Source organism: Cibotium barometz, chromosome 26 (genome assembly GCF_041138505.1).
Source record: "Cibotium barometz isolate CiBa-2024 chromosome 26, ASM4113850v1, whole genome shotgun sequence".
Taxonomy (NCBI): Eukaryota; Viridiplantae; Streptophyta; class Polypodiopsida; order Cyatheales; family Cibotiaceae; genus Cibotium; species Cibotium barometz.
In genome coordinates, this window is record NC_141071.1 from 15,054,725 (window position 1) to 15,082,203 (window position 27,479).

Genomic DNA, 27,479 nt, shown 5'->3' on the forward strand with positions numbered 1-27,479 from the left:
GAGATTGGGCTTCCGGTTAGCTTCCTCCGCTGAACGCCGGGGGATGTGTACCAAAAAGCTCCTTAGGCAGTCCCAGGCCCATAGGAGGGACGAAGGGGAGCGGTGAACTGCATCTGAAAAAATAAAGCGTGAGCTGAGAGTCCAGTGACCTCCGCGAACAGGGACACACTTCGTGATCTGCTGCATGAGAAAGTCCTTCCACGGCTCAGTGCCTAGAAGGAAGCCCCTAACAACAAGCTTACAGAGCAAAGCCTTACATTGCACTTCGGGGTCAATGATATTGAATCCCCCTTCCTGCTTAGGCTTGATAATGGTTTCCCGAGCAACTGTGGCCCTAGTGTGTGCATTTCCATCAAGCCCTGACCAAAGAAAGTTCAGAATAAGGCGATGAAGCTGGCCAATGCAACCCTTATGAAAAATCCAACATGAAGCAATAAACCAAGTCGTGGCTAGCAAAACTTGGTTAACCACCAAAGCTCTAGAGGCCCAGTCGAGCTTCCTCCTACTCCAGTGATGAAGTTTGCTTTTAATGCTTAAGAGCACTAGAGCAAACTGTTGTGCAGGGGAGATGTCAATGCCCACCTGACAAGGGTATCTGGCAGAGCATCCTCTCTCAATCCAAGTAAAACCAACATCTGTAGGACCCTTGTAAATGATATCCTTGTGTATAGTAGGACCCTTGAGGAACATGCTGAGTATTTGAGGATTGTGTTAGGTATTCTTAGGAAAAAAGTCCTGTTTGCTAAAGAAAGCAAACGTGATTTCTTTAAAAAACAAGAGCTGATGTACCTTGAATACTTTATTACTGTTAATGATGTCCACATTGATTGTTAGAAAATTAGGAAGGTCTATGAATGGCCAAGTCTAAAGACCATTATCCAAGTCAAATCCTTTTTAGGCTTTATCAACTTCTTTTAGACATATATGTGGAATGGTGCAAAGATTGCATTGCCTCTTCGGACCTTTCTAAAGAGGTAGATAAAGGCAAGTACAATAAGTAACAACCTATTGAGTGGATTGAGGAATTGGATGGGTGCTTTAACAAATTGAAACATCAAGCAACCATTGCTTCTATGTTACATATTGTGGATCCAAGTAAACCATTTATGGTGCATTATTCCAAGATGGCAAGCTAGTTGCTTTTGAAAGTAAAAAGCTGCATAGACTCTCAGATAAAGTGGCCTAGCATGTGAAAGAGCTTTTTTATCATATTCCTACTTTGAAATAGTGGAGACATTATCTCTATGGCTCTCCTTTTGTGGTATTTGTGGATAACTCATTTCTGAAATAGTTTTGCAATTCTCCAGAGTTGAGAGGGAAAAAGGCTCATTGGTCTGAGCTTATGCAAGAGTTTGATTTCGAGATTCATTATCGGAAAGGATCTACCAATAAAGTGACAGATGCATTAAGTAGAATCGGCAATGTGAATAAACTTTCATTTGTTGAGATTCAGTCTGACCTATTTGAATCTCTTAGAGGCTTATATCCCCGTGATGGATTCTTTGGTTGGACGACCCCTATTTTTGTTAGTTTGAGGGTGTATTCTATTTGGAATGGTTTTCTCTTCCGAAAGGGAAAGGTCCATGTACTGGATGTTGATGGTGCTTGGAGTTATATCATGTTTGACTGTCATGCATAGTCACAAGGGAACGGGAACGTTTTGGGGAACGGATGACTGTTTGGAACGGGAACGAAAAGCTTGAATAAAAGGGAACGGAATCGCGAACGCCACATCATTGCATAAATGTGTTTATAAATTTACTTTATATATCTGTAAATGCTTTGGAAAGAGGCATAGTAAAGAAAGAACCTCAAACCATCTCAGTAGTGGCCATGATAATGCATAGATGTGTTCTACATGATACATAGTTCACTTATATTTCTTACATGGTCTGCGGTGCCATTTTGGAACGGGAACGGGAACGGCTATCTCTATGGAACGCGTTCCCCCGTTCCAAGAGCTTGGAACGGCGTTCCCTTGTGACTATGCTGTCATGACACGCCTTTTGCAAGGCATCCGATTGTGCCAAGGACTTAACATTTGGGAAAAAGAGATTTTTTTTTGGCCAAAGTTGAAGGTTGATGTCGAATAACATGATCGAAATCGCCAGCAATGCCAAGTCATTAAAGCTGGGTGCTTGAGATGTGGTGGCTTATTGATGCCATTGGAAATTCTTGAAAAGAAATGGTAGAGCATTTCTATGGATTTTGTGGTTGGATTACCGCAGACTTTGAGGGGGAATAATGCCATTTGGGTTATCGTTGACTGACTCACCAAATTGGCTATAGGTTTATTCCTACAAAAGAGCAAATCTCAGCCATATAGGTTGCTCATTTGTTTATTGAGAGGTGTTTTAGCCTTGCTTTCCAATTGATATTGTTAGCGATCGAGATCCAAAGTTCACTAGACATTTTTGGCATGAGGTATTCAAGAAATTGGATACCACGCTAATCTAGCTATCTGATGGCCAGACATAACATATAAATGAGACCATAGGTCGTTTGATTGGGAAGATTATCTTCCATTAGTAGACTTTGCTTACAATAATGCTAAGCATTTTGACACTAAATTGAGCCCTTTTATGCTCTTGTATGGCTTTCAGCCTAGAGTCCCGTGGATGATTGACTAAGAGAAAGTTTGAGTTGGTGCTGTGGTTGATTTCTTGAAACAACAGCAAGACATGCTGCAGTTTGCGAGAGAGCATAAGAGTGTGTAGGATAGAGCACAGTTTTATGCCAACCAACAGCGAGTAGCGAGAGTCGTGGAAGAAGGTCAATGGGTTTACTTGAGAATACCAAAAGACTCTCAAGTAATAAGGATTGGAAAAGTCTATAAGTTATCTCCGAGATTTGCTGGATCTTTTATGATCTTGAAAAAGATTAATGAGGTTTTTTATAAGTTACGTCTTCCGAATGGAGGATGTGTGCATCATGTCTTTCATGTTAGTAGACTGAAAGAGGTGTTGGGTGCACGAGACAACTTAGTTTCTGACTAGGAGCTCAGGAGACATGAGGATCAATCTGTCTATGTTTCCCACGAACATGTGGCCATTGTGGATCGTAGAGATCGCACCCTTAGGAATCCGATTATTCGTTTGTGGTTGATTATATGGAGGGATCGTATTGATGAAGACAACACACCAATATCCAGATTTCGTCTCCTAGTCTCTCTCTCGTTAGAAGGGGGAGAATGTAATGTCCCATGTTATATGGACATAATGTGGCTAGTGTTAGGGGACGCGACCGGACAGTTTTATAGCAGTGTGAATTGGTCAAGTGGCTATATAGTTGGGATTATGGCTCATTTTTGAGTAATTCCACTTGTGGAGCTCTATGTTGGGATTGGGGCGTCCCAAGGGTCGTAGCTAGTAGTTAGCCCATTGGTGGGCGTTGCCAGTGATAGCAGTGATGGATGGGGATGTGTGGTATGGGAGGCACATGCTTGCTAGGATTATGCCGGTATCTAGCTCGGTGGGTGGCTTACCACTGTGTGTGGTTTGGAGCCTACAGTGGGGTGGCAAGTGCTAGCCAAACCCTTATATTTTTCCTTTGTTATTTTGTAAATATAATGGTATGCAGTGTTTCAGAGTAATGGGCAAGCTTCATGGATAATAATCGATGAGTGTGGCTGGTGGTCAAGCACACAAGTGGGTGGAATCTTGTTTAGGTGTGTTTCAACTATCTACCTCTGACATTGAATCTTGCAGCCAAGACGAACTGCATACTGAAAGAAGGGGATGCCGGGGCACTCTCAGGGGCGAAGGGATTGTGCCACTGCTACTCATCAGGATCCCACTATAGACGCAGGAGTGGCTGGCGGCCCTCCCATTACCATAATCTTCGAGTGCTTTCTCTGGCCACTTTGGCCGGAGGTGGGTTGACATGCCATATGTGGTCATGAAACCCAATCACTCTCACCCTCTGTAAAGTGCAGCTGCTGAGGTCCTCTGTCCCAGGGGCGGGGGTTTGGCTAAATTTTCCCTTTGGCCCTATACACAAATGAATCTTTAAGTAGCATGGCATCTGAATAAACCCATATGTCGTTATTGTTAGAAACTAATCTTGTTATAGGCTCATCCTTGACGGGAATGTCTCTCGTTGTATCCATGTTTCATGGATGTAAATTGTTGGAATTGGAGAGCACATACTGAGGAAAAACACTAATCCTACTCCTAATCACACTTACTGCTTAATGATCTACATTTTGGTAAATGTGAGAGACAACACAAGAATAGAGAGAAAGTACTATTCTATTATTGAAAGCAAGAAGTTACATCATTTTATAGACCTTGAAAAATGTTTCCTTTCCCTTGTCCTTCTTTGCTTTACAACCTCGACTCTTGGACATCATCAATAGAGAGAACATCTTCCAATAGAGAGAACATCTTCCAATAGAAGGACAATGCTTTGATGAAGCGATCAACTGAATCCATAAATGGGACCCTTGTTTACTCTTCGTGACCTACTTCATCATTAGCATCCTGATCATATTAGAAGGCACGCCGTGGTTTTGTAATTTTTTCACATTCACAATGTTGTGGAGAGAGAGGATACTCACATTTGTGCATATGTTTGTATTCATATGTATTTTTGCTTGTGTGTATCCATGCATACGTGCATGTATGGATATATAAATTAGTAGGAGTGGTTATTTGTGGGTGTTGAAAGTATTCTTGACACGAAAAGATCTTCAAATTTGTGGTTGTAATATGTTTCTCTGCTTTGGTCTTTGTCATTGCAGGGTCTTGGAAGTTTGCCAACAAATTTGAGATCTGTTGTAGATACAATTCTTTTCAACACTACTGAGCTGCCATATTTCAAGTGCGTTCCCTTGAGTTCAAGAAAATCTTTATTTATATGTTATATTGTCCTTGTATTATCTTCGAATATCAAGAGGGAGAGAGATGATGTTGTACTAAAAATGCCTTCTAGAGACCAAAAAATGGTCTATGACAAGTACAAAGCATATAAAAAGTGCTGTACACATGGCATAAAATGTGCACAAGCCTTGCGCGCATGTGTGTGTGTGTGTGAGAGAGAGAGAGAGAGAGAAATGAAATGATATATTAACGTCTTCAAAAGGCCACAATGACCTATGAGACCAAAAAGGTTACAACAATTGGTGGATCTGATACAATGTTTGTGTAAGAAAAGCTAAAACAACTAAACAACTAACTGAAACTGAAACAACAACTATGAGATAAAGTAAGGTACTAGGAGCTCCTAATGGATAACATCTGGGAAGGAAAACTCCAGCAACAAAGGTAAGCATCATATACGTCACTATCCAAAGATGTCTCTCATCGGTCGATGGTGGATATCCTCAATGTCCTCCATGGTGAGTACTCTGACTCGACGTCTCCCATGCCGTGCTAGTATGGTCCTGATCCTTTGTTGTAGTCTTTGCCGGTGTCGAGATGGGCCTCTCATCTTGGGGCGCCTGGACCGCCCCAGCTCTATAGCCCGATCAATCAGTGTACCTCTGGTGTGGCTATACTCTGGGGCTTGCAATGCCTGCTGGCCTGACTGCTCAATCTCTGGTCGAAAGAAGTCTGTAATCTGCCTCTGTAGGTGTCTCTCCCTCTCTGACCCCCTCTATGTCTACGCAGCTCCAGCAAGTATAATCCGAGGCATCTCTGATCCTGGTATCTCATGACTCTGGAAAGTGGTTCGAAACCCTCTCTGAACAGGCAGTGAAAACGGCCTCGTATCTCATAATATACTGGATAGTGACATATGTAATGTAACTCTATCTCTGGCTCCATCTGGCACAACTGACAAATCCTGGCCTCAGCTGGTTCTCCTTTGAATCTGCGAGTCTCAATCTCTAGCTGGTGTGAGGATGTGCGCATCTGACCAATAGCACACCGTACCCCATGAGAAAGATGAGTATCCATGTAGCTGGGTCTAATCACAAACCCATTCTTTGTGAGCTGGAGAAGATGATCTCTATAGAGAAAGCCATCTTCGTACCAAGCTCGTGTGTCAGCTGTATCCATGTCCTCCTAGTGTCCAGTTGAGTCAAGTCCTGCCTGATAAGTCTGGTAATCTTTGCCCGTGTGAGAGAGAGGGAGGGTGCATCCAGGGAGTACTGAAATGGAGGTAGCCTGTCCATACTAAAGCCATGCAGTTGGAACCAAGCTGTCATATGTGCATACCAACATGATCCGTCTCCCTGTGATGCCAACTGTCGTGAAGACTCCAGGGCTAAGCGAGCATATCTGTCTCTAGGGAGAGCCCAATTGCTATGTATAAAGGAGACTGATCGAGTGAGTGCCTCCACTACCAATGGGGGGGCAGCCATCTCTACACGGATAATATCATGTGGTACGGAGGCCTTGGCCCTAATCATTCGGGAAATCATAGAAACCAAGGGCCTCTCCATACATCTCCATCCAGCAGTGCTACCAGCTCGGCTGTGGTGATCCACTGAGGGTCCCCATATCTCCACTCCATATAGCATGGCTGAAGTGACCAAAGTGTCAAAGAGCAAGAGCTTTGTTCGAGGTTCCTGAAACTGAACCTGCGAACACATCCTCTCTAGTCTCCCCAATGCTGCATAAGCTCTGGTCAATCTGGTCTCCGTTGCTCTCCTCAAGGAAAATAGTGGGCCACTAAAACCACACCAAGGTAAGTATATGCATCTGTATACTCCACTGTCTCCTGACCATATGTAAAGGTGGGTGCTGACCTCCTAACCCACTGTGCTGTGGTGTTAAACACCATCACCTTGGTTTTACCAAGGTTAACAGACAATCCATTGTCCTGTGCAAACATGTGCAATGCATCCAAATGACGCTGCATCCCCTCTGGAGAATCTGAGATCAACACAATATCATCAGCATACAATAACAGCGGAATCCATGTCCCTGCTAGATGTGCTCCTCTGTCACCCTCCCGCTCTACATAGTCCGAAACCTCATCCACATACATCCCAAATAAGGTGGGAGAAAGGGGGCAGCCTTGTTTCACCCCAATAGTGGAGTGAACCATCTCAGATATACCCTGAGTAGTACGTACCTGCCCCACAACTGTCCTGTATAAAGCCATGATTCCCCAACTAGGCTCTGTGGGCACTCCCATCTCCTGTAGTCTCCGCATCAGTCTGGCTCTCGGTATTGTGTCAAAAGTTTTGCAAAAATCCACAAAGCAACAATAAATCCTCCTGCCATATGATGTGCCCTCAATAATAGCTCTGAGTGTCAAGATATGGTCAAGAGTGGAGAAACCTCTCCTGAACCCTGCCTACCTTGATGCACGTATGCCCTCTCTCTCTGCCCATCTACTCAACTCCTGCTTAAGAATAGATGCATATAGTCTAGCCAATGTGTGACCAATCATGATGGTACGATAATTCCCAGGAAGCATGGGATCCCCTGACTTGAAGATAGGCACAATCGTGGACATATTCCAAGTCTCAGGAAAACCCTCACACATGGCTTGGTTAAACATCACACATGGCTTGGTTAAACATCATAGCAATAAGCTCTGCAAGCCTATCTCTGGCATGAATAAAGTGCTCTGCTACCAAACCATCATGATCATATGCTCTCCCAGTCCTCATCCTGTCAATAGCTTTCCTTACCATCTTAGCAGTAAAGAAAGCACATGTCTTTGGGCATGGCTCTGATGGGTCTGGCAGGGGTGGCTGTCCTGGTGCTGTGTACAGGGATGCTGCATACTCACCCCAAATCTCTGTGGAGGTAATGGCTGGTGATGGTGAATGCTCATGGAATAGTCTCCATGCCTCGCCTAAGTTCTGACTCATAAATAACTGATACAAATCCCTCTCTAACTGAGCAGGATAAGCCCTCTTCTTCCGTCGCACTAGGCGCCGGAAGGTAATCCATGACTGTCTGTGAGTGGTAACACCCATGAGCACCTCTCTCTGTAATCTGATCCTCATCTCTCTGCACTCCTCATCATACTAGCTCTTCTGGGACATGTTCCCAGATCGTCTCCGTGTAGGCCGACTATGGGGATATGCCTCTGATGCTGCAGCATGAAGCGTCTCTATCAATATCTGAGTGAGCTCATCTAATGGCCGTCCTGGCTCCTCGGCACATAAGCGTTTGTATATCTCATATGTGTACCCGGTGTCTGTCTCCCTCGTAAAGGTATAACGAGTGTGTGTGGAGACCTGTCCCAATGGAGCTGTGCTGAACTGAAATGTGAGAGTGAAGAACAAGATAGCATGATCCACTGCTACTCCAACCGGCCTAGTGCCTACCATAAAATCCTGAAAAGAGGGATGAGACTGGGCTGAGCCATAACATAGTGCAATGTACTAGCACCATGCCGATGTGGAAAGCAAGTGAAACCGCCCGTTGCCGGGAATCTCTGTAGGCCATTCAGGATGGCCAATCCATGTGCAGTCCCCATGTCTATCAAGTACCGCCCATACTCAGTGTGTTCCTCATCTTGTGAGAGTCTAGATAGGCCCATATCCCTAACATCAAGCTCCCTCAACATCTCCTATGAGGTATCATAAAATACTGTCTGGTTATGGGCGGTCCTGGCATTGAAGTCCCCCCAGGAGAATGATGTCACCATCCTTGGAGAACTCCCAAATGTCATCATCCAAAATAGAAAAGGGAGACTGCCCTCTAGGTGATGCATACACTGATGTACTAGGAGCAAAATAGCATATAGCAATGTAGAGATATCTGCCCGTCTCTGCCCTCAGTCTAACCCACATGTACCTAGCCTGCTCATCTCTGCGGACTATATGTATCAGTGGCTGCAGCTCCTCTCTAAACAATACTGCCAATACTGCCACTCCTCCTGAGCCCCGTCCTCTATGCTCTGAATGAGTCTCCTATCTACAAGCTGTCTCCCATCGGTATCCACTAACATGTGGCATGGACTGTCCAGGAGCCTGATGCGTCTCAGAGTAGAGGATGATGTCCCTCCCAGTGAAACTATCCTCAAAAGCCCCTACATCAAGGCGTAGAGATCCATTACAATTCCAAGTAGCAACTTTGAGTGTAGTCCCATAGGTCTCGCGCCGTCATGAAGAGCGCCTCTCCATAATCACCACTCTACCATCTCTATAGAAGGCCACTTTCCCTTTCTCTCGGGCTGCCCTTATCTCGGGCATAACTTCTTTCATGTGGGCAAGCTGCGAGAGTGTGAGGTCATCTCCAAGAAATATTCCCGTCTTCTTGAGTGTAGGATGTCTCTTCAAGAAGTCCTTCTTCGCTTCCATGGAGATGATTTCCCTGTCCTCCACATCTTGTTTAATGGTGGCCTCAAGTGCTTCCATTTGGGCCTGAAGTTCCCCCAAAGCTGGGCTCTTTGTGGCGAGAGGAGCTGCCTTGAGTGCGGCGGCCTGCTGTTCCAGTACCTGAATGCATGTGTCCTTATCTTGTACTTCCCTTTGGACGGCCTCCGTCTCCTTTATTTGTTGGTTGAGAGCGTGGTCAAAGGTTCTCTTGCAGTCACCCCAGAGTTTCTTGTAGGTGTCCCGAGCTTCTCCACCTCCCATTGTGTGCACAATCATGTTGCTGCCTGGGGGGGCTGAGAGAGAGAGAGAGAGAGAGAGAGAGAGAAAGAAAGATTTTATTAACGTCTTCCAAAAGACCGAACTCGGCCTATGAGACAAATCGGAGTACCTGTGTGGGGTATCCTCTGTCATCCCAACAAAATGAAAAAGTACTGAACAAAAAAAAGCTGAATCTGGGTGTGCAGGGGATGGAGCTCTACTACTAGGAGAATGCAAAACTATATGCATGGAGTATACAATCATGATATGCAACCTAGCTAGCTCCATCCTGTACCATACTGGGGGTATAAAATGGTATACATCAGTGAAGGGGGTGTCCACAGCTCCCTGAAGAACATGCCTGGGTGTGCTCTGAAGCATCTACTAAAGACCCAATGGGCCTATGAAACCAAAGTGATACAATAATGTCCATGGCATAACGCAGTGGCTCTATCGAGTGTCACACCTCTCAGTCGAGCTTGTGGTCTAGGTATGGTGGGTGGATCGGCCGTTGCAGCGCTGGTCTGGAAGAAGTCGGTGAGAGCTCTCTGTGCTGGTCCTCGAGCAAATACAGCTGATCTGGATCTCACTAAGTTAAGGACTCCCTGTGTCTGCGGAGCTCTAGAAGAAAAAGTCCCAGGCATCTCTGATTCAGGAAGCCCATGATCTTGGAAAGTGGTCCGAACCCAGCTCGAAAGAGGCAGTGGAACCTCCCGCGAATCTCATAGTATATAGGGCATCGGCATATATAATGATCCTCTATGTCGGGCTCTGTGTGACAAAGCTGGCATATCCTGTTCTCTAGTGTGGTTGCCCTGGGCCCATATCTGGCAATCTCCACTCTCAGCTGGTGGGACGAGGTGCGGATCTGGCCAATCACACATCACCCTAAAGGATAGGTCTGTGTCCATGTAGCGTGGGCGGATGATGAAGCCATCCTCTGTCAGGCATAGGAGGTGATCTCTGTAGAAGGCAATCTTCATCCCCAGTGGACGACCATGTGAACTCCATGTCCTCTGAATATCCAGTTTGACAATGTCCTTCCTAATAAGCCTGGTCTACTTTCTGCGGCTGAGATCAAAAGACGGGGCCTCTATGCTATACTGGAACGGGGGGAGTGCCTCCATCTCCATACCGTGCATGCCAAACCAAGTGCCTACCTTGCATACCAACACTTTGTATCTCCCTCGAGTGTCAGCTGTCTCCAGGACTCCAGGGCTAGCCGGGGGTATCTATCTAGTGGAAGCTCCCATAGCCTGTGCCAGTATGTCACTGTCTGGAATAGAGCCTCTGTCACTATCGGTGCAGCTCCCATGGCACTGATGGCTTACTCCTAATCATGCACGAGATCATCGCCACTAGGGGCCTCTCCATCGGCTTCCACCCATCATAAACCTCCTCTGTATCTGTCTCGGCCAGCTCTCTCCTCTGTCTTCTCCTGTGGTATAAGCTGGGACCCTAGATGGGGGCACCATACAGTAGTGCAGGTGTAACTAGAATATCAAATAGCCAAAGCTTCATCCTCGGCTCCTGAATTTGTATCTGTGAGCATTGCCTCTCTAGCGAGCCAAGGGCTGCATATCCCCTCATCAATCTACCTTCGGCTGCCTTTTGCATCGAGAACTGAGGTCCAGCACATTTTGCGAGGCAGCCGAATGCATCCAAATGCCTCTGCAGCCCCTCTGGTGAATCAGAAATAAGAACAATATCATCTGCATACAAGAGGATTGGTGTGAGGACTCCTGTTAAATGTGCTCGTGGTCCTCCCTGTTTGTCTATGTAATCAGAGATCTCATCAATGTATAGACCAAATAGATTGGGAGACAAGGGGCAGCCTTGCTAACCCCGATAGTGCTATGTATGATCTCTTAGTCACCTCCTGGAGCCCGTACTCTGCCTGTGACTGACTCATAGAGTGTAATGATCTCCCAGAGCATCTCTGCTGGCACTCCCATATCCTGCCCTCATCAGTCTGGCCCATGGGACGGTATCAAAAGCCTTGCGGAAATCCACAAAGCAGCAATATATCCAACCTGTGAGCTCTCCCGTCCTCAATGATCCCCTGTAGTGTAAAGATATGATCTAGTGTGGAGTGTCCTTCCCGGAAGCCTGCCTGCCCTGGTGCTCTGAGTCTTTGCTCCTCGGACCATCTACTAAGCTCATGCTCCAAAATCTAACCATAAATCTTGGCCAAGGTGTGACCAATCATGATAGTCCTGTAGTTGCTGGGGTCCATGGGTTCACCTGCTTTCAAGAGAGAGAGAGACAGACAGAGAGATTATTAACATCTTCAAAAGTCCCAAAGAGTCTAGTACACATCTCCATGAAAACCGAAATAAGACACTGAGAAAAGGTAGTACAAGTAGCCATATGGATTACAAGGGTCTATGAGACATTGGTTATTCATCAATATACATCCTATATGCACAGTAGTATTTAACATGAAAACAATAAATCCAAAAGTGGCTTCATATGACAAAGTAGGTGTAAAAAGAATGCAAAACTCAAGTCTATATTATTTACATGAGTAGACGGTATTTTCATGTATCCTCTGATCATGAGTCTCAGTCACACTCCATATAAAAAAACGGACATCAACACATCTCCTAGATATAACCATGCTGTCTCTGGTCATGAGTCTTGGCAATAAGTTTGATCTAGTGCTGTGTATGGTCCGGACTTTGGTTGGTTGAGTGTGTTGTCTTTCACTCGTGCTTTTCCCAGTGAGGAAGCAATGCAGCTCTACATCAGAGAATTTCTGCAATCTTGAAGTCTTCTCTGGGATGAGCATTCCACAGCTGTGAAGACATAGTTTGCATAGAAAGAAGCTGCAGGAGCATATCTTTTTCCCTCAGACTTGGATGATCTGCATGTAGAAATGTACCCTCAAGGGAGGATTAAATTTGTGCTAATCTCTCTTTTGACTTGCATGCAATGACTAGGCTACTTGAAGTTTCAAGGCAGTCTTCAATATCTGTATTTGATGGTTCCATGGCAGTCAACACACATTAGTATCAGTAAATTTGTTCTTCTTCCGTTTTTTCTTTGTAGGTATCAAATCATTGATAACTTGCTGGGATCAGAAAAGCTGTCTGTGCAAGAACGAACTTTGGAGCCCATCATTCTACATCCTCCCCCTCAAAGTGTTCTTGACTGTAGTACTGTGGTATGAAGCTTATTTCTTTGTTGTGATGATTCAAGGTTTTCATGCATGTCGTCTTTGAAGAGACGGGCATTGAAAGCAATGAACTGATGTGCCATATGAAAGTCTGCCTAAAACGAGCAAAGCATTCACCAACGGAAATAGATCTGCTCTCAATGGCACATAGAATCTTGCCTTCCAAATTTGTTATGTCACTATGGTGGCTGTAATCTCCCAGGCTGTACCCACCACCTTGCACTGAGGCCAAGGTGATCAGAAAGTTGAACTCAGCCTCAAGTGTAAAAGCTGTCCTTATGTGTGCCCTCATAATATATGTTCGTTCCTGAGCAGGACATCCATGTCACTGCTTTCCAAGTGTTAAGAGATGCGATTCTGTCTATCACTTTGCCATGATCAAAGCTACCCTCCATCATACCTGAATAACCTCTGTGCAACTCCCTAAACAATGGTCTTGGGTGGTCTTATTTTGATACATTTGAGTGCAGTGTGTACATCATGTATGCATGTGTCTGTATGTCTCAAAGTAGTAATTCTATAAGGATGGTCATGCTTAGTGTCCATGTTACTGTTTCAGAGAAGTGCAGGCTCAGAAGACTTTGGATTCAGACCTGTCCTTGGGCAGGTTCCATCCTTCACCTTACCTCCTGTGCTGCCAGACCTTCCTATGGTAGCAGAAATCAACTGGAGTGGTATATTTATCTTAACTGTCTGTGCAAATTCCTTGAATGACGTGTTAATACATCACTGAGTATCAAAATCTTTTTTTTTTTGTCATTACTTTTTTAGGCTTGAATTTTGGAATCGATAGTTTGCCTTCTATAGCACCTTCAGCACTCCCAAAAGATGCAGCTCGTAATGCATCCCCTGTCTTTATGAAAGATGAGCCACATACACCTCAAAGTAAGTATTTCTGCAGTGATAAGCACTTTCTTGTTTATTCAATCATATTGGTGCTCAGTGATAGAAGTTGAAGTTGCTTGTTTGTACACCCAGAGTAACAGTGCTTGCAGGCACAATTCCAGAAAGCACAGACTAAGACCCTCTTCTTTATATCACCGATCAAACAAGCAGCCATGTGCATGGCACCTTTTGCATGGGAGAGCCATGTTGAAGGTAGACAATGGGGTTTTAAATGGTAGGATTTTTATGAAACTGGCTTGTAATTCCTGTACAGTTGTAGCTGCATCTCCCTTTAGCTAGCTTGGCCTACTCCTGTACTTCACTTTCCCTATGGCCCTAGCTGTTTCTTGTCAATTGTGCATGCAGCCTACCAATTGTCCTCATTCCCTTCTTCTGCCACTAATTGCTGCCTGCCAATCAGACTCTCTCTTGCCCACGTGCCAGTTGCCCACTGGTAATTTTTTGCCCACGTGCCCAGCCCCTTTCTTGCCAGCAGCCCATATTTCTTCCTGCTTCCTGTTTGTTAAAGCAGACTACTACTGCCCGCTTTCTTGCGCTGGTAGAATTTTTTCTGGCATTCTGAAATATGCTGAAATTCGAGTTGCTTTTTATGATTAATTGTTGTTGGCATTCGGGGGTACTCCCTTCTTCGTGGAAAGAGGGATTGGTTCGTTTATTTCCCAAAAAACATCTTTGTGAAAAGTTATTGTATTGGAGATTAATAGCTCTTATGCCTGTGGTTTACAAACTGGTTGCAAAAATTCTCTTTAACTGTTTGAACATCTTTTTTTTTTTTTTCCCACAGAAAGAGACTTCTATTAAGTATGAGAAAAACATACAACAATCACAGCTATAAGCCGGAAAAGAATAGAATCACCCCAATATGTAAGGTGATTTCAACCACCGAGGAGCATCATGATGCCATGTAAGACCTGTGGTACTAGAGGAAAAGAAGATGCCATGGTCCCATTCCCGCGTCAATATCACACGCTTCGCCTGCGCAGAACGAGAGGGCCCCTGAATGCGAGCCCAAGTAGCCATAAGAGTGTGGATGATATCACTCCATATAGTACTAATGCACTCACCCCATATAGTACTAATGCATTGAGACCCAAAAATCTGGACACCCTCAATAGCCTCCGTGCATCTAGCTCTCCAGATCTGCCATGCTGTAATACTGGCAATAATCGCCCAACTGGTGTCAATCCTTTGTCTAGGGGGTGTATAATCAGAGTGAGGAACATATGCAATAAACCATGCTGGGCAATACCTCTACGAATGAAAAAAGCAGAATCTGTACCACTGTCCTCATAAAAAAGCTGCGGACCGGACTGGGAGAACCAAGCAACTGCCTCCCAAGTCACATGCATGGCTCGGCCACTCAGTTTGCCCATAAGTTGGGCTACAGGACCCCAAATCTGCTGTGCAATGCTGCATCCTCGTAGACAATGTTGTACGGACTCAGAATCTACTGCACATCTAGGACAGGAAGGTGCTACACCGAAAATTGATCTCCACTGATTGGTGGGGAGACCACCATGTAAGAATAACCAAAAGAAATGAGAGATCTGGCTCCTTCTGTATGAGTGCCAAAGTCTATGCCAATATCTGCGTTGTATCACTGGAGAAATATCATAGCTCTCCCAATGAGGCTTGAGAGTAGGGATCCTATGCATCTGTCGAGTGAGTTGAAGCATATATGTGAAGCCTCCAAAAATAGGGCTGTGTCACCGGCTAACTCAGAGTCAACCAACTCTTCATGACTACGAAGAGGCAACCTCAATCCTGAAATACTAGCAGTGGAGCGGAACAAGATGCTCATGGTCTCTGCAACTATGATATATAATAAAGGGGCTAATGGGCAGCCCTGTCGTACTAAGCGAGAAATCTGAAACCGCTCTCCTCTATCACCACAAGCAAGAACTCTACTGTTGGCATTACAATACATGCATGAAACTCCCTTGATCCATCTCTGAGAGAAGCCCATATGACTAAGAGTACCCTCAAGGAAGTCCCAATCCACTCTATCATAGGCCTTCTCAAAATCCAAGAGTAGAATGGCTAAGGGCTGATTGCTCGCTTTAGCCCATTCGACGGCCTCCCAAAACGAGAAAATGTTATCAAAGATGCTCCTGCCATGTAAGAATCCATTCTGGGTATCATGAATAACATCCTGCAAAATTGGTTGCAACCTGATGCTCACTGCCTTAGCAAGAATCTTATAGGCAGTTCCAAGTAAGGTGATAGGTCTCCACTAGTCAATCAATGTCTTATCCCCGCTCTTAGGAATAAGATAAATAAGCTCCCAGAGATAGGGAAGATTCCTCCAAGGAAGACAACGCTTGCTGAAGCTTCCGCTCCCCCTTGCTCGCGCTGCAGCTAGCACACGCACCCCCTCCTTGCCTCCTGTCCGCCTTCGCTCCCCCCGCCTCTGTTCATTAGCGCGCCCCCCCCCCCTCCGCGTCTCTTTGCTCATTCACCGCCTCTTCATATTCGCGCCCCCTGCCTGTGCTCTTTCGCGCCAGCCCCCCCCCCTCTGCTCATTCGCGCCAGCCCCCCCTCGCCTCTGCTCACTCGCGCCAGCACCCCCCCCCCCCCCCCCCCCGGTTGCTCTTCCGCCCCTCCCCACTCCGCCTCTTGTGCAGCTTGGTTCTTGCAGGACTTTCTGCTTCCCTTCACCTTCTACAAAGCTTCATACTCTGATGGAGGCTCCTCCCGCCCCACCTCAGAGGGACTCTTCCGCAGCCCCCTCGCCCACCCCTGAGGATACCCCCATCAGGCTTTCTCTTTCGCGAGAAGAGGAAGCGAGCCTCGCCGCAGAGGTGGAACGCCTTCAAGCACATTCCACCATTTGCCGTATAGTCGGCACTCGCCCCAGCAGAGGGGAGATCCGGGATCTTCTCTAGGCCCGCCTTCTTGCAGATGTGGGCAAGATCGTGGACGTTCAGCTACTGGGCCGCGGACACTACCAGATTGAGTTCGAGACAGCCCAGAGCGTGGGCCAGGTCCTAGCCATGAGTCCCCTTGACATCAGGGGCGCTCGGGCCTTCTTCAGACCTTGGCAGCATGGCTTCAACCCAGCAGCGGCCGAGCAGGGAGAGCGCCTATTTCATGTCACAGTTTGCTTCCCTGGACTCCGCCGCGAGTACCTTCCGCTCCTTTCTAGGATAGGAGCATTGGTGGGTTCGGTGCTTGAGACTGGCCCCACAGCAGCTTCAGTGGTGGCTCGAGCAGCTGGCCTGCCTTCGGTCAGAGTTCTGGTTCCTGACATCTCCTCTCTTCCGAAGGTCATTCAATTACCTAGGAAAGGGGGGGGGTGCACACTATGTACGCTATCGGGGATGTTTGAGGCAGGAGCTTCAGAGATGCCTGGTTGGGGGCAGTATTGATATTCTGATGATGCAGGAGCACCATTTGAGTGAGAGCAGGATTCGGAGATACGGTTCCGTGATGCTTGGCCGATGGGACACATTTTGGTTTGCAGGGTTTGGCCCCTTGGGTGGGCAGGGAGGAGTATGTATGGTAATTGCAGATGCATGGCGGCAGGCCATTGTGGATCGCGGGGTCATTGTGCCTGGTAGAGTACAGTATGTTATTCTGAGGATGCACGATGAGCTCTTTGGTGTGCTCAATGTCTATGCGCCCAACCATGCTAGTGCCAGAGCAGAGTTCTGGACCCTCGTTACAGATGCATTGCCTGAGGCCGCACATTGGTGTGTCGGAGGAGACTTCAACATGCTTGAGGACCTGGCCGATAGGGTGGGAGGCAGTCATGTTACAGTGCACGGCACGGAGCTTGCAGCCTGGGAGCGATTTTGCATGATACTGAGGATTACTGATGCATGGCAGCATGAGGCTTTCTCCTGCTCTGAGGGCAGTCTTAGTTTTTCTCGGTCGGATCGCCGGCAGGGAGGGACTAATCTATCACAGATTGATCGCTTCTATGTGGGCGACAGGTTCGGTGAGCGTGGGGGCTCCGTTGGCACCCTCGCTGGCACTTCTTTTTCAGACCATGCGCCAGTTATTTTGACACTTGAGGGGACACGGGAGACCAGCTTGCAGTTGAGGATCCCAGAGAGGATACTTACTGATTCCAGTCTTTCTGAGGACATTCAGAGGATATGGCATGATAGTCAGAGCTCTGACCTGGATGCGGCAGGCCAGTGTGCCCAGGGACTCATCGAGCTCAGCTCTTTTTTGCACGCAGTAGCCTTGACACGGCTGGGAGAGACACGAGAGCGGGAGCGCAGCTTGAGACGTAGCCTTGCCTCGCTCCAGCGCCTTCAGGAGCAGCAGCCTACATGTGAGTGGGTGGCGTCCCAGTTGAGCCAGGCATGCCAGGAGGTTAGAGAGGCAGAGGAGCAGAGACATGAGTTCTACTATCATTGCCAGGCCTCATAGTGGACGCAGCTTGGGGATAGAGTGACTGGGGAGTTCTTTGAGATTACCGGACCCCGCCATGCTCGAGCAGGTGTACGCCAGCTCAGGAGACCGGACGGCTCGTTAGCCCCACTGAGCCCGGTGAGATTAGAGCCATTGCCACTGAGTTCTATCGAGACCTGCTCTCAGCGGAGCCAGCCACGGAGGCACGTGATGCTTGCAGACAGACTGTGTGGGCCCATGTATAGAGGAGAGTCACAGATCGTATGCGCATAGTTCTGGGTGAGCCTCTTTCAGAGGATGAGCTTGTTGAGGCTTTGAGGGTCCTTCCGCGCCATAGCTGCCGTGGGGAGGACGGATTGACGCTTGCCTTTTTTATGCGCTATTGGGACATTTTGGGGCCAAGCCTCCGCAGGGGCTTTCAGTATGCTTTGGACACAGGGGTGATGCCACAGAGCTTTTCAGAGGGCTTGATCTTTCTTATCCCCAAGGGGGAGGGAGTGTCTGATGATATTCGGTAGTGGAGACCTATCACGATCCTCAACACTGTCTACAAGGTCCTGGCCAAGGCCTTGAGTTTGAGGATCCAGCCCTTCCTTGGGGAGTTAATTCATGCTACCCAGACGGGATTCGTCTAGGAGCGCAATATCCTTGACAACATTTTCACCTTCTGGGAGGCGACGGCCCGAGCTAGGTTTCTCGGCGAGGACTTGGTCGTTATGCTTCTCGATTTTGAGAAGGCATACGATAGAGTCGATTGGGGTTTCCTAGAGGGCACTATGCTTCGCCTGGGTTTTGAGCCAGTCTGGATTCGAGGGGTGGCGGCTCTATATTCCACAGCTCGTAGCTAGGTGCTGATGGTAGGAGGACGGGGGCCGTGTTTTGAGTTGACCAGATTAGTCCGTCAGGGGTGCCCTCTCGCCCCGTTTCTTTTCTCTTCTTTGCTGAGGCTATGAGCATGTATCTGACAGCAGAGGAGGTTTGTTTGAGAGGACTTTAGCTCCCAGTCCGGGGGGAGGACCTGCACAATTCTGAGTTTGCTGATGACACGGGATTATTTTTGCATGGCCAGGAGGCCAATCTTCGGAGGGCAGAGCAGTCACTGCAGGTTTTTGGTGCAGCTTCGGGAGCACTGATCAATTGGCGCAAGACAGTGGCCTTTTGGATCAGTAGCGCTCCCACTCCGGCATGGAACCTAGACCCGGGTTTTAGATTAATTCCTCCTGGCACGGCGGTGCGGTATTTGGGATGCCAGATTGGACTTGATTTGTCACTTGAGCAGCAGATCGCCCTGCTTCTTCTGAGCATTCGGAAGAAGCTTTTGTATTGGAGTACAGCTCGGCTATCCTTGGCTGGGAGGGTGGTGGTGACAAATCAGGTGCTTTTAGCGACCATGTGGTACATCACGTCTTGCTGGATTTTCTCGAGCTCTTGCATTAGCCAGGTACAGAGGCTGATCAAGAACTTTCTTTGGTCTGAGCGGGACGGTCAGCCAGCCCGGGCTAAGGTTGCTTGGGCAGTTATTACTCTTCCGCTGGCCCAAGGGGGCTTGGGCATTATAGATCCAGTTGATCAGAGTAGAGCCTTATTGGGGAAGCTTATTGTTCGGGGGTTGCTTCCAAGCGCTGAGCCTTGGAAGGAGCTGCTTTTTCAGCGACTGCAGGCTAGGGCTCCTCCAGCAGGGGGCACTTGGGTACCAGAGATACGATGGATCTTCATAGAGATGAGGAGGATAGGCCTCAGTAGAGGATGGGAGGACAGATTTGCCTTGAGCATCCTGCAAGCTTGGGAGCTGCTGAGACCGGGGCTTTCTCAGAGACCTCCTACTTGTGATGAGGAGCGGGCCAGACAGCCACTCATTTGGAGCCCCGCGGTACGCACTGAGCAGGGTCATATGCTGGGTTCTCGGCCTCGTCTAGCCTGGGGACCATTGGCGGCAGGCCCAGTACGCAGTTTTGGAGACTGGCAGGCCTTCTGCAGTCTCCCAGAGGCGGTCCAGGTGGAGAGGCTGAGTCACTTCAGAGGGGGGCTGATTATGAGGGATGACATTCAGGAGGCACTCACTGAGGAGTGGTTCACGCCTTTCGAGCCAGTGGCCCCACGGTGGATGGGAGCCTTTACACAGATGGAGATCCTTATTGCTGTCAGAGCTTGCACTGAGGATGGCAGATGCCTCTACTATGAGATCCAGGATGAGGGTAGACTTCAGAGAGTGGAGGCGGAGTCGCCTTTGGTTGCAGAGTGCATCTTTCAGAGGGTACGGGTAGTGGCCGCCGCTTCTCGGAAGTGGCATATTGATCCAGACCCTGCAGATGTGGACTCTGATTGGCGCATTTGGGCATATGTTGCGTGCCCCTTGGCCCGGCTCCAGTGGGACCCTGGCGAGTACGAGTGGCATGATCCTTATGCGTCCCCCGAGGCCACCGAGATTACCTTTTTCCAGTACACTGTTCGGTTGGGGAGGCATATTTTGACTGCGAGGAGGGTGGTCTCTCCAGCCGCAGCGGAGCATTGGCGGCTATAGGGACTCTCACAAGAGTTCCTGGAGGATTTTTGGGCCAGGCTCTGGGCTAGTCGACAGGCACGCAGGATCTCGACTTTTCAGTGGCTGGTTGCCCACAGGGGCTTTGCAGTTGGCACCTGGCTTGTCTACAGTGGTCGTCCGGCGGCCTGTGTACGATGCGGCCACCCATTGATTCAGAGACACTGCCTATGGGACTGTCCACAGGCGCAGCAGATTTGGCTGAGGATGCTGCGCATTTTGGCCCCCCTCTCTCCAGAGGGCATGTATATGTGGGGTGCTGCTGCTTGGTCGACATCGTCAGGGCCTGCTCTGGGATACGAGATGGAGTAGGACAGCCAGGCCATCAGATTCATTAGGGGCTAGCCTCGCCTTGTTCCTTCACCGGATTTCTCGTCCGCCGTCTGGACACAGGAGAGGGATTTACGATGGGAGCTCCTCAGCAGCCTCACGATCTGGTTTACCTGGAGAGCCCGATGTTTCAGGGCCTTTGAGGGGAGACTGGAGCCACTTGCAGAGACTGTTCGGGGGATTTGGCAGGAGGTGATCCACACCTTGCGCGGACAGTATGACCGCATCCGGGGCGACTCGGATGCAGCGATCTTGCGGCGCCAAGCCTTCCACACCACTTGGCGCAGCGGCCCTTTCTATACACTTCATGCGGGTACCCCCCGCTGGCATTACAGGCCACTTGTTTGGCTTTTTATATGATATAGCTCTCATTCATCTATACTGATCTTTGTACCCTTTTTTGCACCTAGGGAGAGTCTCCCTAGCTGCCTTGATTGGATCTCTGCCGGGGAAATTTTTGAGTTCGCTACAGTCTATGCACACACAGCGTCAGCCAAGCGGGCTGCCTTATGGGCTGAAATTAGAGCTTACCCATGGTTTCACAATGCCTTTATCTGTGGTGATTTCAATAATGCACCCTCGTTGGGAGATAATTCCTCGGGACACTCACATATGCTGGCTTTGGAAAAGGTTGCTTGGGCAAACATGGTTGGTGAAATACATGCACTAGATTTATGGCCACATGTCAGACGAAGGATGCCTGGTTACACTTTCTTGCATTTGGCCATATTTTCTTACCGTTTGCCAGGCCAAGAGGATATTGATTTCCTCATGTATTCTATCATGCGTGGTGGGAGATTGAGGAGATGTAGTATGGAGGAGATCATACCAAACACTAGGCTTAGTCCAGTGAGGATTGTTGGTTGCTCGGGGAAGCACTGGTTCATTGACCCTTCTCCTCAGATAGTGACTCATGGCTCTTGGTGTTTGTGGCTATATGGTGGCAGTCCTATCAGATATCTTCAGTGGGATCCAGGAGAGTGGGAGTGGATTGATGCCTTCGATCCTTTGAAAAGCCTTCCTTTTTTCAGTTTCACTGTTCGGAATGCCAGGCTTCTCCTCACTCGACAGATGCATAGGATCCCTACTCTCAGGCCTCGTTGGGAGAGCTATGATATTTCTCCAGTGATACAGCGGAGATATTGGCATAGACTTTGGCACTCATACAGAAGGAGCCAGATCTCTCATTTCTTTTGGTTATTCTTACATGGTGGTCTCCCCACCAATCAGTGGAGATCAATTTTCGGTGTAGCACCTTCTTGTCCGAGATGTGTGGTAGTTTTGAGTCCGTACTACATTGTCTATGGGGCTGCAGCATTGCACAACAGATTTGGGGTCCTGTAGCCCAACTTATGGGCAAATTGAGTGGCCGAGCCATGCATGTGACTTGGGGGGGCAGTTGCTTGGCTCTCCCAGTCCGGTCCGCAACTTTTTTACGAGGGCAGTGGTACAGATTCTGTTTTTTTCATTCGTAGAGGTATTGCCTAGCATGGTTTCTTGCAGGATGTTCCTCACTCTGATTATACACCCCCTAGACAGAGGATTGACACCAGTTGGGAGATTATTGCCAGTATTACAACATGGCAGATCTGGAGAGCTAGATGCACGGAGGCTATTGAGGGTGTCCAGATTTTTGGGTCTCAATGCATTAGTACTATATGGGGTGATATCGTCCACACTCTTATGCCTACTTGGGCTCGCATTCAAGGGCCCTCTCGTTCTGCGCAGGCGAAGCGTGTGATATTTATGTTGGAATGGGACCATGGCATCTTCCTGTAGTACCACAGGTCTTACATGGCATCATGATGCTCCTTAGTGGTTGAAATCACCTTACATATTAGGGTGATTCTATTCTCTTCCCGCATTATAGTTGTGATTGTTGTATGTTTTTCTCATACTTAATAGAAGTCTCTTTTTGAAAAAAAAAAAAAAAACCTTACTATGGTGGACGAAATGTTTAAGAGGGATCCGGAGGAGCAGTTTGCCACTGAAAGAACCCTATTTCTTTGGAGATGCATGCTTGGAGTTCTCCTAGTGGGTGTGCTTCTTGTCCTATCCACATTCCAGACTGCTCCTAGACAGGATTTCTGTCATATTTCTCACTATGCACATGTGGAGGAACACCATGGAAGGGTAGCTATAGACCCTGGTTTGTGTTCGAGGCATGGTTTAGTACATGCCTGCGTTTTTAGGGTTTCGCTACTGTATTGAGTGCCTGCGTTTTGGCGCTCTCTCTCTCTCTCTCTCTCTCTCTCTCTCTCTCTCTCTCTCTATGTGTGTGTGTGCGCACGCGCGCGCGCTTGCTTTTCTCTCTTCGCTTCTCTCTGTTCACCCGCTGCTCTCTCTTCTCTTCTCTCTCTGCGCCCCCACAAGCTCTTCGCCTCTCTCTGCCCCCCCCCAAAGGACTCGGCCATCTCTCTCTCTCTCTCTCTCTCCTGCCTGTTGCCTATCTTTCTCTCTCTTCGCAACAGCCCCCTCTGGCCTCTCTCTTTGTGGGAAGCGCTGCTGACACGCACGGAGCTCTTCCTATGGCCAAGGGTTAATTTTTAACCCGAAACCAGCCTTTTTCAGCCCAAGACAAGATGGAGAGGATCGACATTGAAGACCTGATCAAGGCAGCCATCCAACAACACAAGAAAGAGATGGACAACGCAATTAATATGGTCAACCGGAGCCTTCTTGACAAAGTCAAGAAGCTTGAAGCACGGATAGCAGCCCAAGATGCAGAGATCGCAAATCTCAAGAAGGAGATAGAAGAAGCACGCGCTCAACATAAGCTCGAGGAAGGTGAAATTCAGCCTATCATGATGGAGGAACTGAACACCATCAAGGCCCAAGTGAGAACACTTCAAGAGGGAGAAGAAAAGAAGGCCCGGGAGACCTCCTCGTGGGTGGAGGTGCTCACGAAGACGCAAAAGCAAGTAGATGAAGCAGAGAAATGGATAGAAGTGGTCAAGAAAGGTAAGAACAAGGAGGCCGAAAGCACATCTACCTCGAAGATTATCAACCTAACCATTGAGGAGGAACAAAGAAGAAAGACAAGGGAACTTCATGTGTGGATCACGGGTCTTAAGGACGGTGACAATGTAGAGGAGGAAGCCAAAGATTTATACACACGCATGGGCATTTCGAGGCCTACACACACGGGGGCTTGGAGAGTGGGCAAGAAAGACCAGAATGGAGGAGAGAGCTCGAAGGAGAGAGCTCTCATTTTCCGCTTTCCCACCTTGGAGGCAAAGAAGGATTTCTTGGCCAAGTGCTCCGCCCTTAAGAAAACGGGCATCTTTTTAGGAGATGACCTCACCTTGGCACAGCTAGCACATATGAGGGAGTGCATGCCGGAGATTAGGGCAGCCAGAGAAAAAGGGAAGCTAGCATTTTACAGAGGAGGCAGAGTGGTGATACTAGAGAGACGCACCACTTGACGGCGCGAGACCTATGGGACTAGTATGAGACTTGCAGTATGGAACTGCAAGGAAGCATTGAGACTGGATGTGGGCTTCAGAGACAGGGACATCATCTTCTACTCGGAGACACATCAGGCCCAAGGCAGCACATTACGGAGAGTGGCGGAATACAGGTGGGAGATGACTTGTAGACAGGAGGCCTGTTCGAAGCATGGTGGTCTCGGATTTGGAGGAGTTGCCGTTCTTTTTAGAGAGGAGCTTCAGCCACTCATCCATGTTATGCGCCGTGATGAGAGCGCGAGGTACATGTGAGTCAGAGTGAGGGCAGGTGAGGGTAGACCCCTATACATTGCTATATGTTACTTTCCACCCAGCACATCTCATTATGCAGCGCCCAAGGGGCAATCTCCATATATGATTCTAGATGAGGACATATGGGAGTTCTCCAAGGAGGGAGAGGTTATCATACTCGGGGACTTTAATGCCCGACAGCTTAGTACCAGACCTCCTTCTTTGACACTTCGGAGGAGATGTTGAGAGAGAGAGATGTGGAGGAGATGTGTTTGACCCGGAGATCACAAGATGAGGTGGAGTGTACTGAGTATGAGAGATACCTCTTGGAGATGGGGACTGCACATGGGCTGGCCATTTTAAATGGCCTAGAGAGGTATCCACTTGCCAGTGGCTTTACTTGCTTTCCACGCAGACATGGGGCCAGCACAGTGGATTATGTTTTAGCCTTGCCAGCCTTCATCCCGAGTATCCAGGATTTTGCGATTGGCCCCAGGCCCATCGGAGTTACGGTGGATCATGCACTTCTCTCCTTTACGGTGGATTTCCACTACAATACCCCCAGGTTGGGCAGTCCTCCTATCACCCGAGATATACCTTCTGTAGAGAGACTGATGGAGTATACACTGCAGAGATCTACAGCTTGTTGAATGCAGAGGATCCACAGAGGCCATTAGCAGAGCTCACACAGATCCTGACAGAGGCTTTACATACAGCTGCAGCGATGGCCTTCCCACACACGCAGCCCAGAGTACGACCACGTCCTGGGAGCATGCCCCAGAATAGTTGGTATGATGATGACTGGAGGGAGCTCAGAGCCCGGCTACAGAGAGAGGTGGCCACAGGTGTTACTACATATAGACAGTCACGCATCATCTTCTGATGCCTCTCGGCGGAAGAAGAGAGCGTTCTTAGCTCCCCATTTCGCGTCCCATGTGACTATGTGGGGAGGCTTGGAGATTGCTTAGAGAGCACCCCCCGCCTCTGGCCATTACCTCTCCAGATACATGGGGCGAGTATGCAGCCTCCCTCTACACAATACCAGAGCAGCCACCACTAGTGAACCCTCTAGAGCCCTGTCCACCCACTTCTACCTTCTTCACAGCAGAGATGGTGAGGAGGGCCATCAACAGATTGCATACAGGTAGGGCACAGGATCATGAGGGCATTGTAGCCGAACATTTCATATGTGCTAGAGATATGATTGCAGACTTGCTAGCTCTCATGTTCAATAGAGCCATGTGTGAGGGGTTTCCTGGGACTTGGAGTACTTCCACGATTGTGCCGGTACTCAAGTCTGGAGATCCGAGCTTGCCGACTAACTACCGCACCATTATGATTGGTCACTCGCTGGCCAAGCTATATGCCTCTATTCTTGGCAGGAGTTGAGCAGATGGGCAGAGAGACAAGGGGTCTGAGCTCAGGGGGGACAGGCCGGTTTCAGGAGGAGATTCTCTACTTTGGATCATATCTTTACCCTCAGGGCTATCATTGAGGAGGGCAGAGCACATGGGAGGAGGATCTACTGTGGCTTTTGACACAGTGCCCAAAGCTAGACAGATGCGTAGGCTGCAAGACTTGGGGGTTCCATGTGAGCTCATTTGGGGTATTATGGCACTTTATGAGACAGTAGTTGGGCAGGTGCGGACTTCAGAGGGTCTCTCCCAGCCAGTACACTCCACTATAGGGGTGAAACAGGGCTGCCCGCTCTCTCCGACTCTATTTGGACTATACGTTGATGAGATCTTTGATTATATTGGGACACGAGGGGATAGAGGAGCCCAGTTGGCTGGCAGTTGGAAACCTCTGCTCTTATATGCTGATGATATTGTGCTTATAGCAGACTCACCAGAGGGTATGCAGAGGCACTTGGATACTTTACATGCTTATGCATAGGATAGTGGGCTCTCAGTTAACCTTGGTAAGACCAAGGTTATGGTGTTTAATACTACAGCTCAGTGGGTCTGGAGATCAGCGCCTATTTTCACATATGGGCAGGAGACAGTGGAGTTTGTTGACTCATACACATATCTTGGAGTGGTGTTCATTGGGCCCACATTTTCCATGAGGGGGGCAGCAGAGGCCAGACTAACTAGAGGATATGCAGCACTAGGAGGTCTAGAGAGGATGTGCTCACAGGTATAGTTTCAGGAGCCATGCACTAAGGTGTGGCTTTTTGACACGCTGGTCACATCAGATCTGGGGGCCTAGCCTAGATCGTCACAGTCGATCAGGATGCACGTACGATGGATGGAGATGGATGGAGAGACCACTTGTGTCCATGATCTCCAGGATGATTCGGGCTAAGGCCTCGGTACCCCATGAGGTTATCAGAGCCGAGATGGGAGCACCACCGATCGTAGTCGAGGCTCTTGCCAGATCAGTGTCCTTCATTCATAGCACCTGGGAGCTTCCCCGGCACCGGTATGCACGACTTGCTTTAGAGTCCTCCCATCAGCTAGCCATGGAGGGAGACACGTGATGTTGGTATGCGCAGATAGCATCCTGGTTTGAGCTCCATGGGTTCAGTTTAGACAGACTTCCACCCTTCCAGTACTCTCTGGAGGCACCCTTTCTCACCTTGACACATTCTGAGATTAGTAGTCATCAGACAGGACCTCATTCAGTTGGACACTAGGAGGACATGGCTAGAGCCCTCATAGGCGACCACTCATGGCCTCTCTATAGGGCTGGTCGACTGCTGTACAGCAGGTCTTTTGGCTTGATATTGATGCCCTGAAGGCTCGGGATTTAAGGCAAACAACAGAGCACTTACCTCATCTCTTGGGGTGGCTGTCACAGCATGTTTGTGGGCTGAAAACAGGGCTGTACAGTCCAATTCAGCAAGGTTCTTTGCGACAGATTTGAAGGTAAACAGCCTTTGAACTTAAATGAAGCCCGTGCCTCTAAGGGTGGAACCTTTGGGTGGCGAGAGCCAAGGTTTTCATGGCTGGTTATTCGGGACAGCATCACTGCTAGAGG

At 48.3% G+C, this 27,479-nt stretch overlaps 2 protein-coding genes across 2 annotated transcripts in view; both read left to right on the forward strand.

The window, feature by feature from the left end:
• LOC147623709 (uncharacterized) overlaps window positions 1-27,479 on the forward strand; it is a 61,231-nt gene that overhangs the window by 19,688 nt on the left and 14,064 nt on the right. Inside the window, exons 7-10 of the mRNA XM_086820316.1 lie at window positions 4,742-4,821; window positions 12,536-12,650; window positions 13,222-13,336; window positions 13,434-13,547. Coding sequence (XP_086676442.1) covers window positions 4,742-4,821; window positions 12,536-12,650; window positions 13,222-13,336; window positions 13,434-13,547 — 424 coding nt within the window. The remainder of the gene's footprint in view (window positions 1-4,741; window positions 4,822-12,535; window positions 12,651-13,221; window positions 13,337-13,433; window positions 13,548-27,479) is intronic.
• Window positions 23,258-24,513, forward strand: LOC147623710 (uncharacterized). Its single transcript, XM_086820879.1, has one exon. It carries the CDS (start codon window positions 23,382-23,384, stop codon window positions 24,222-24,224), a length of 843 nt encoding a protein of 280 aa, XP_086677005.1. The 5' UTR covers window positions 23,258-23,381; the 3' UTR covers window positions 24,225-24,513.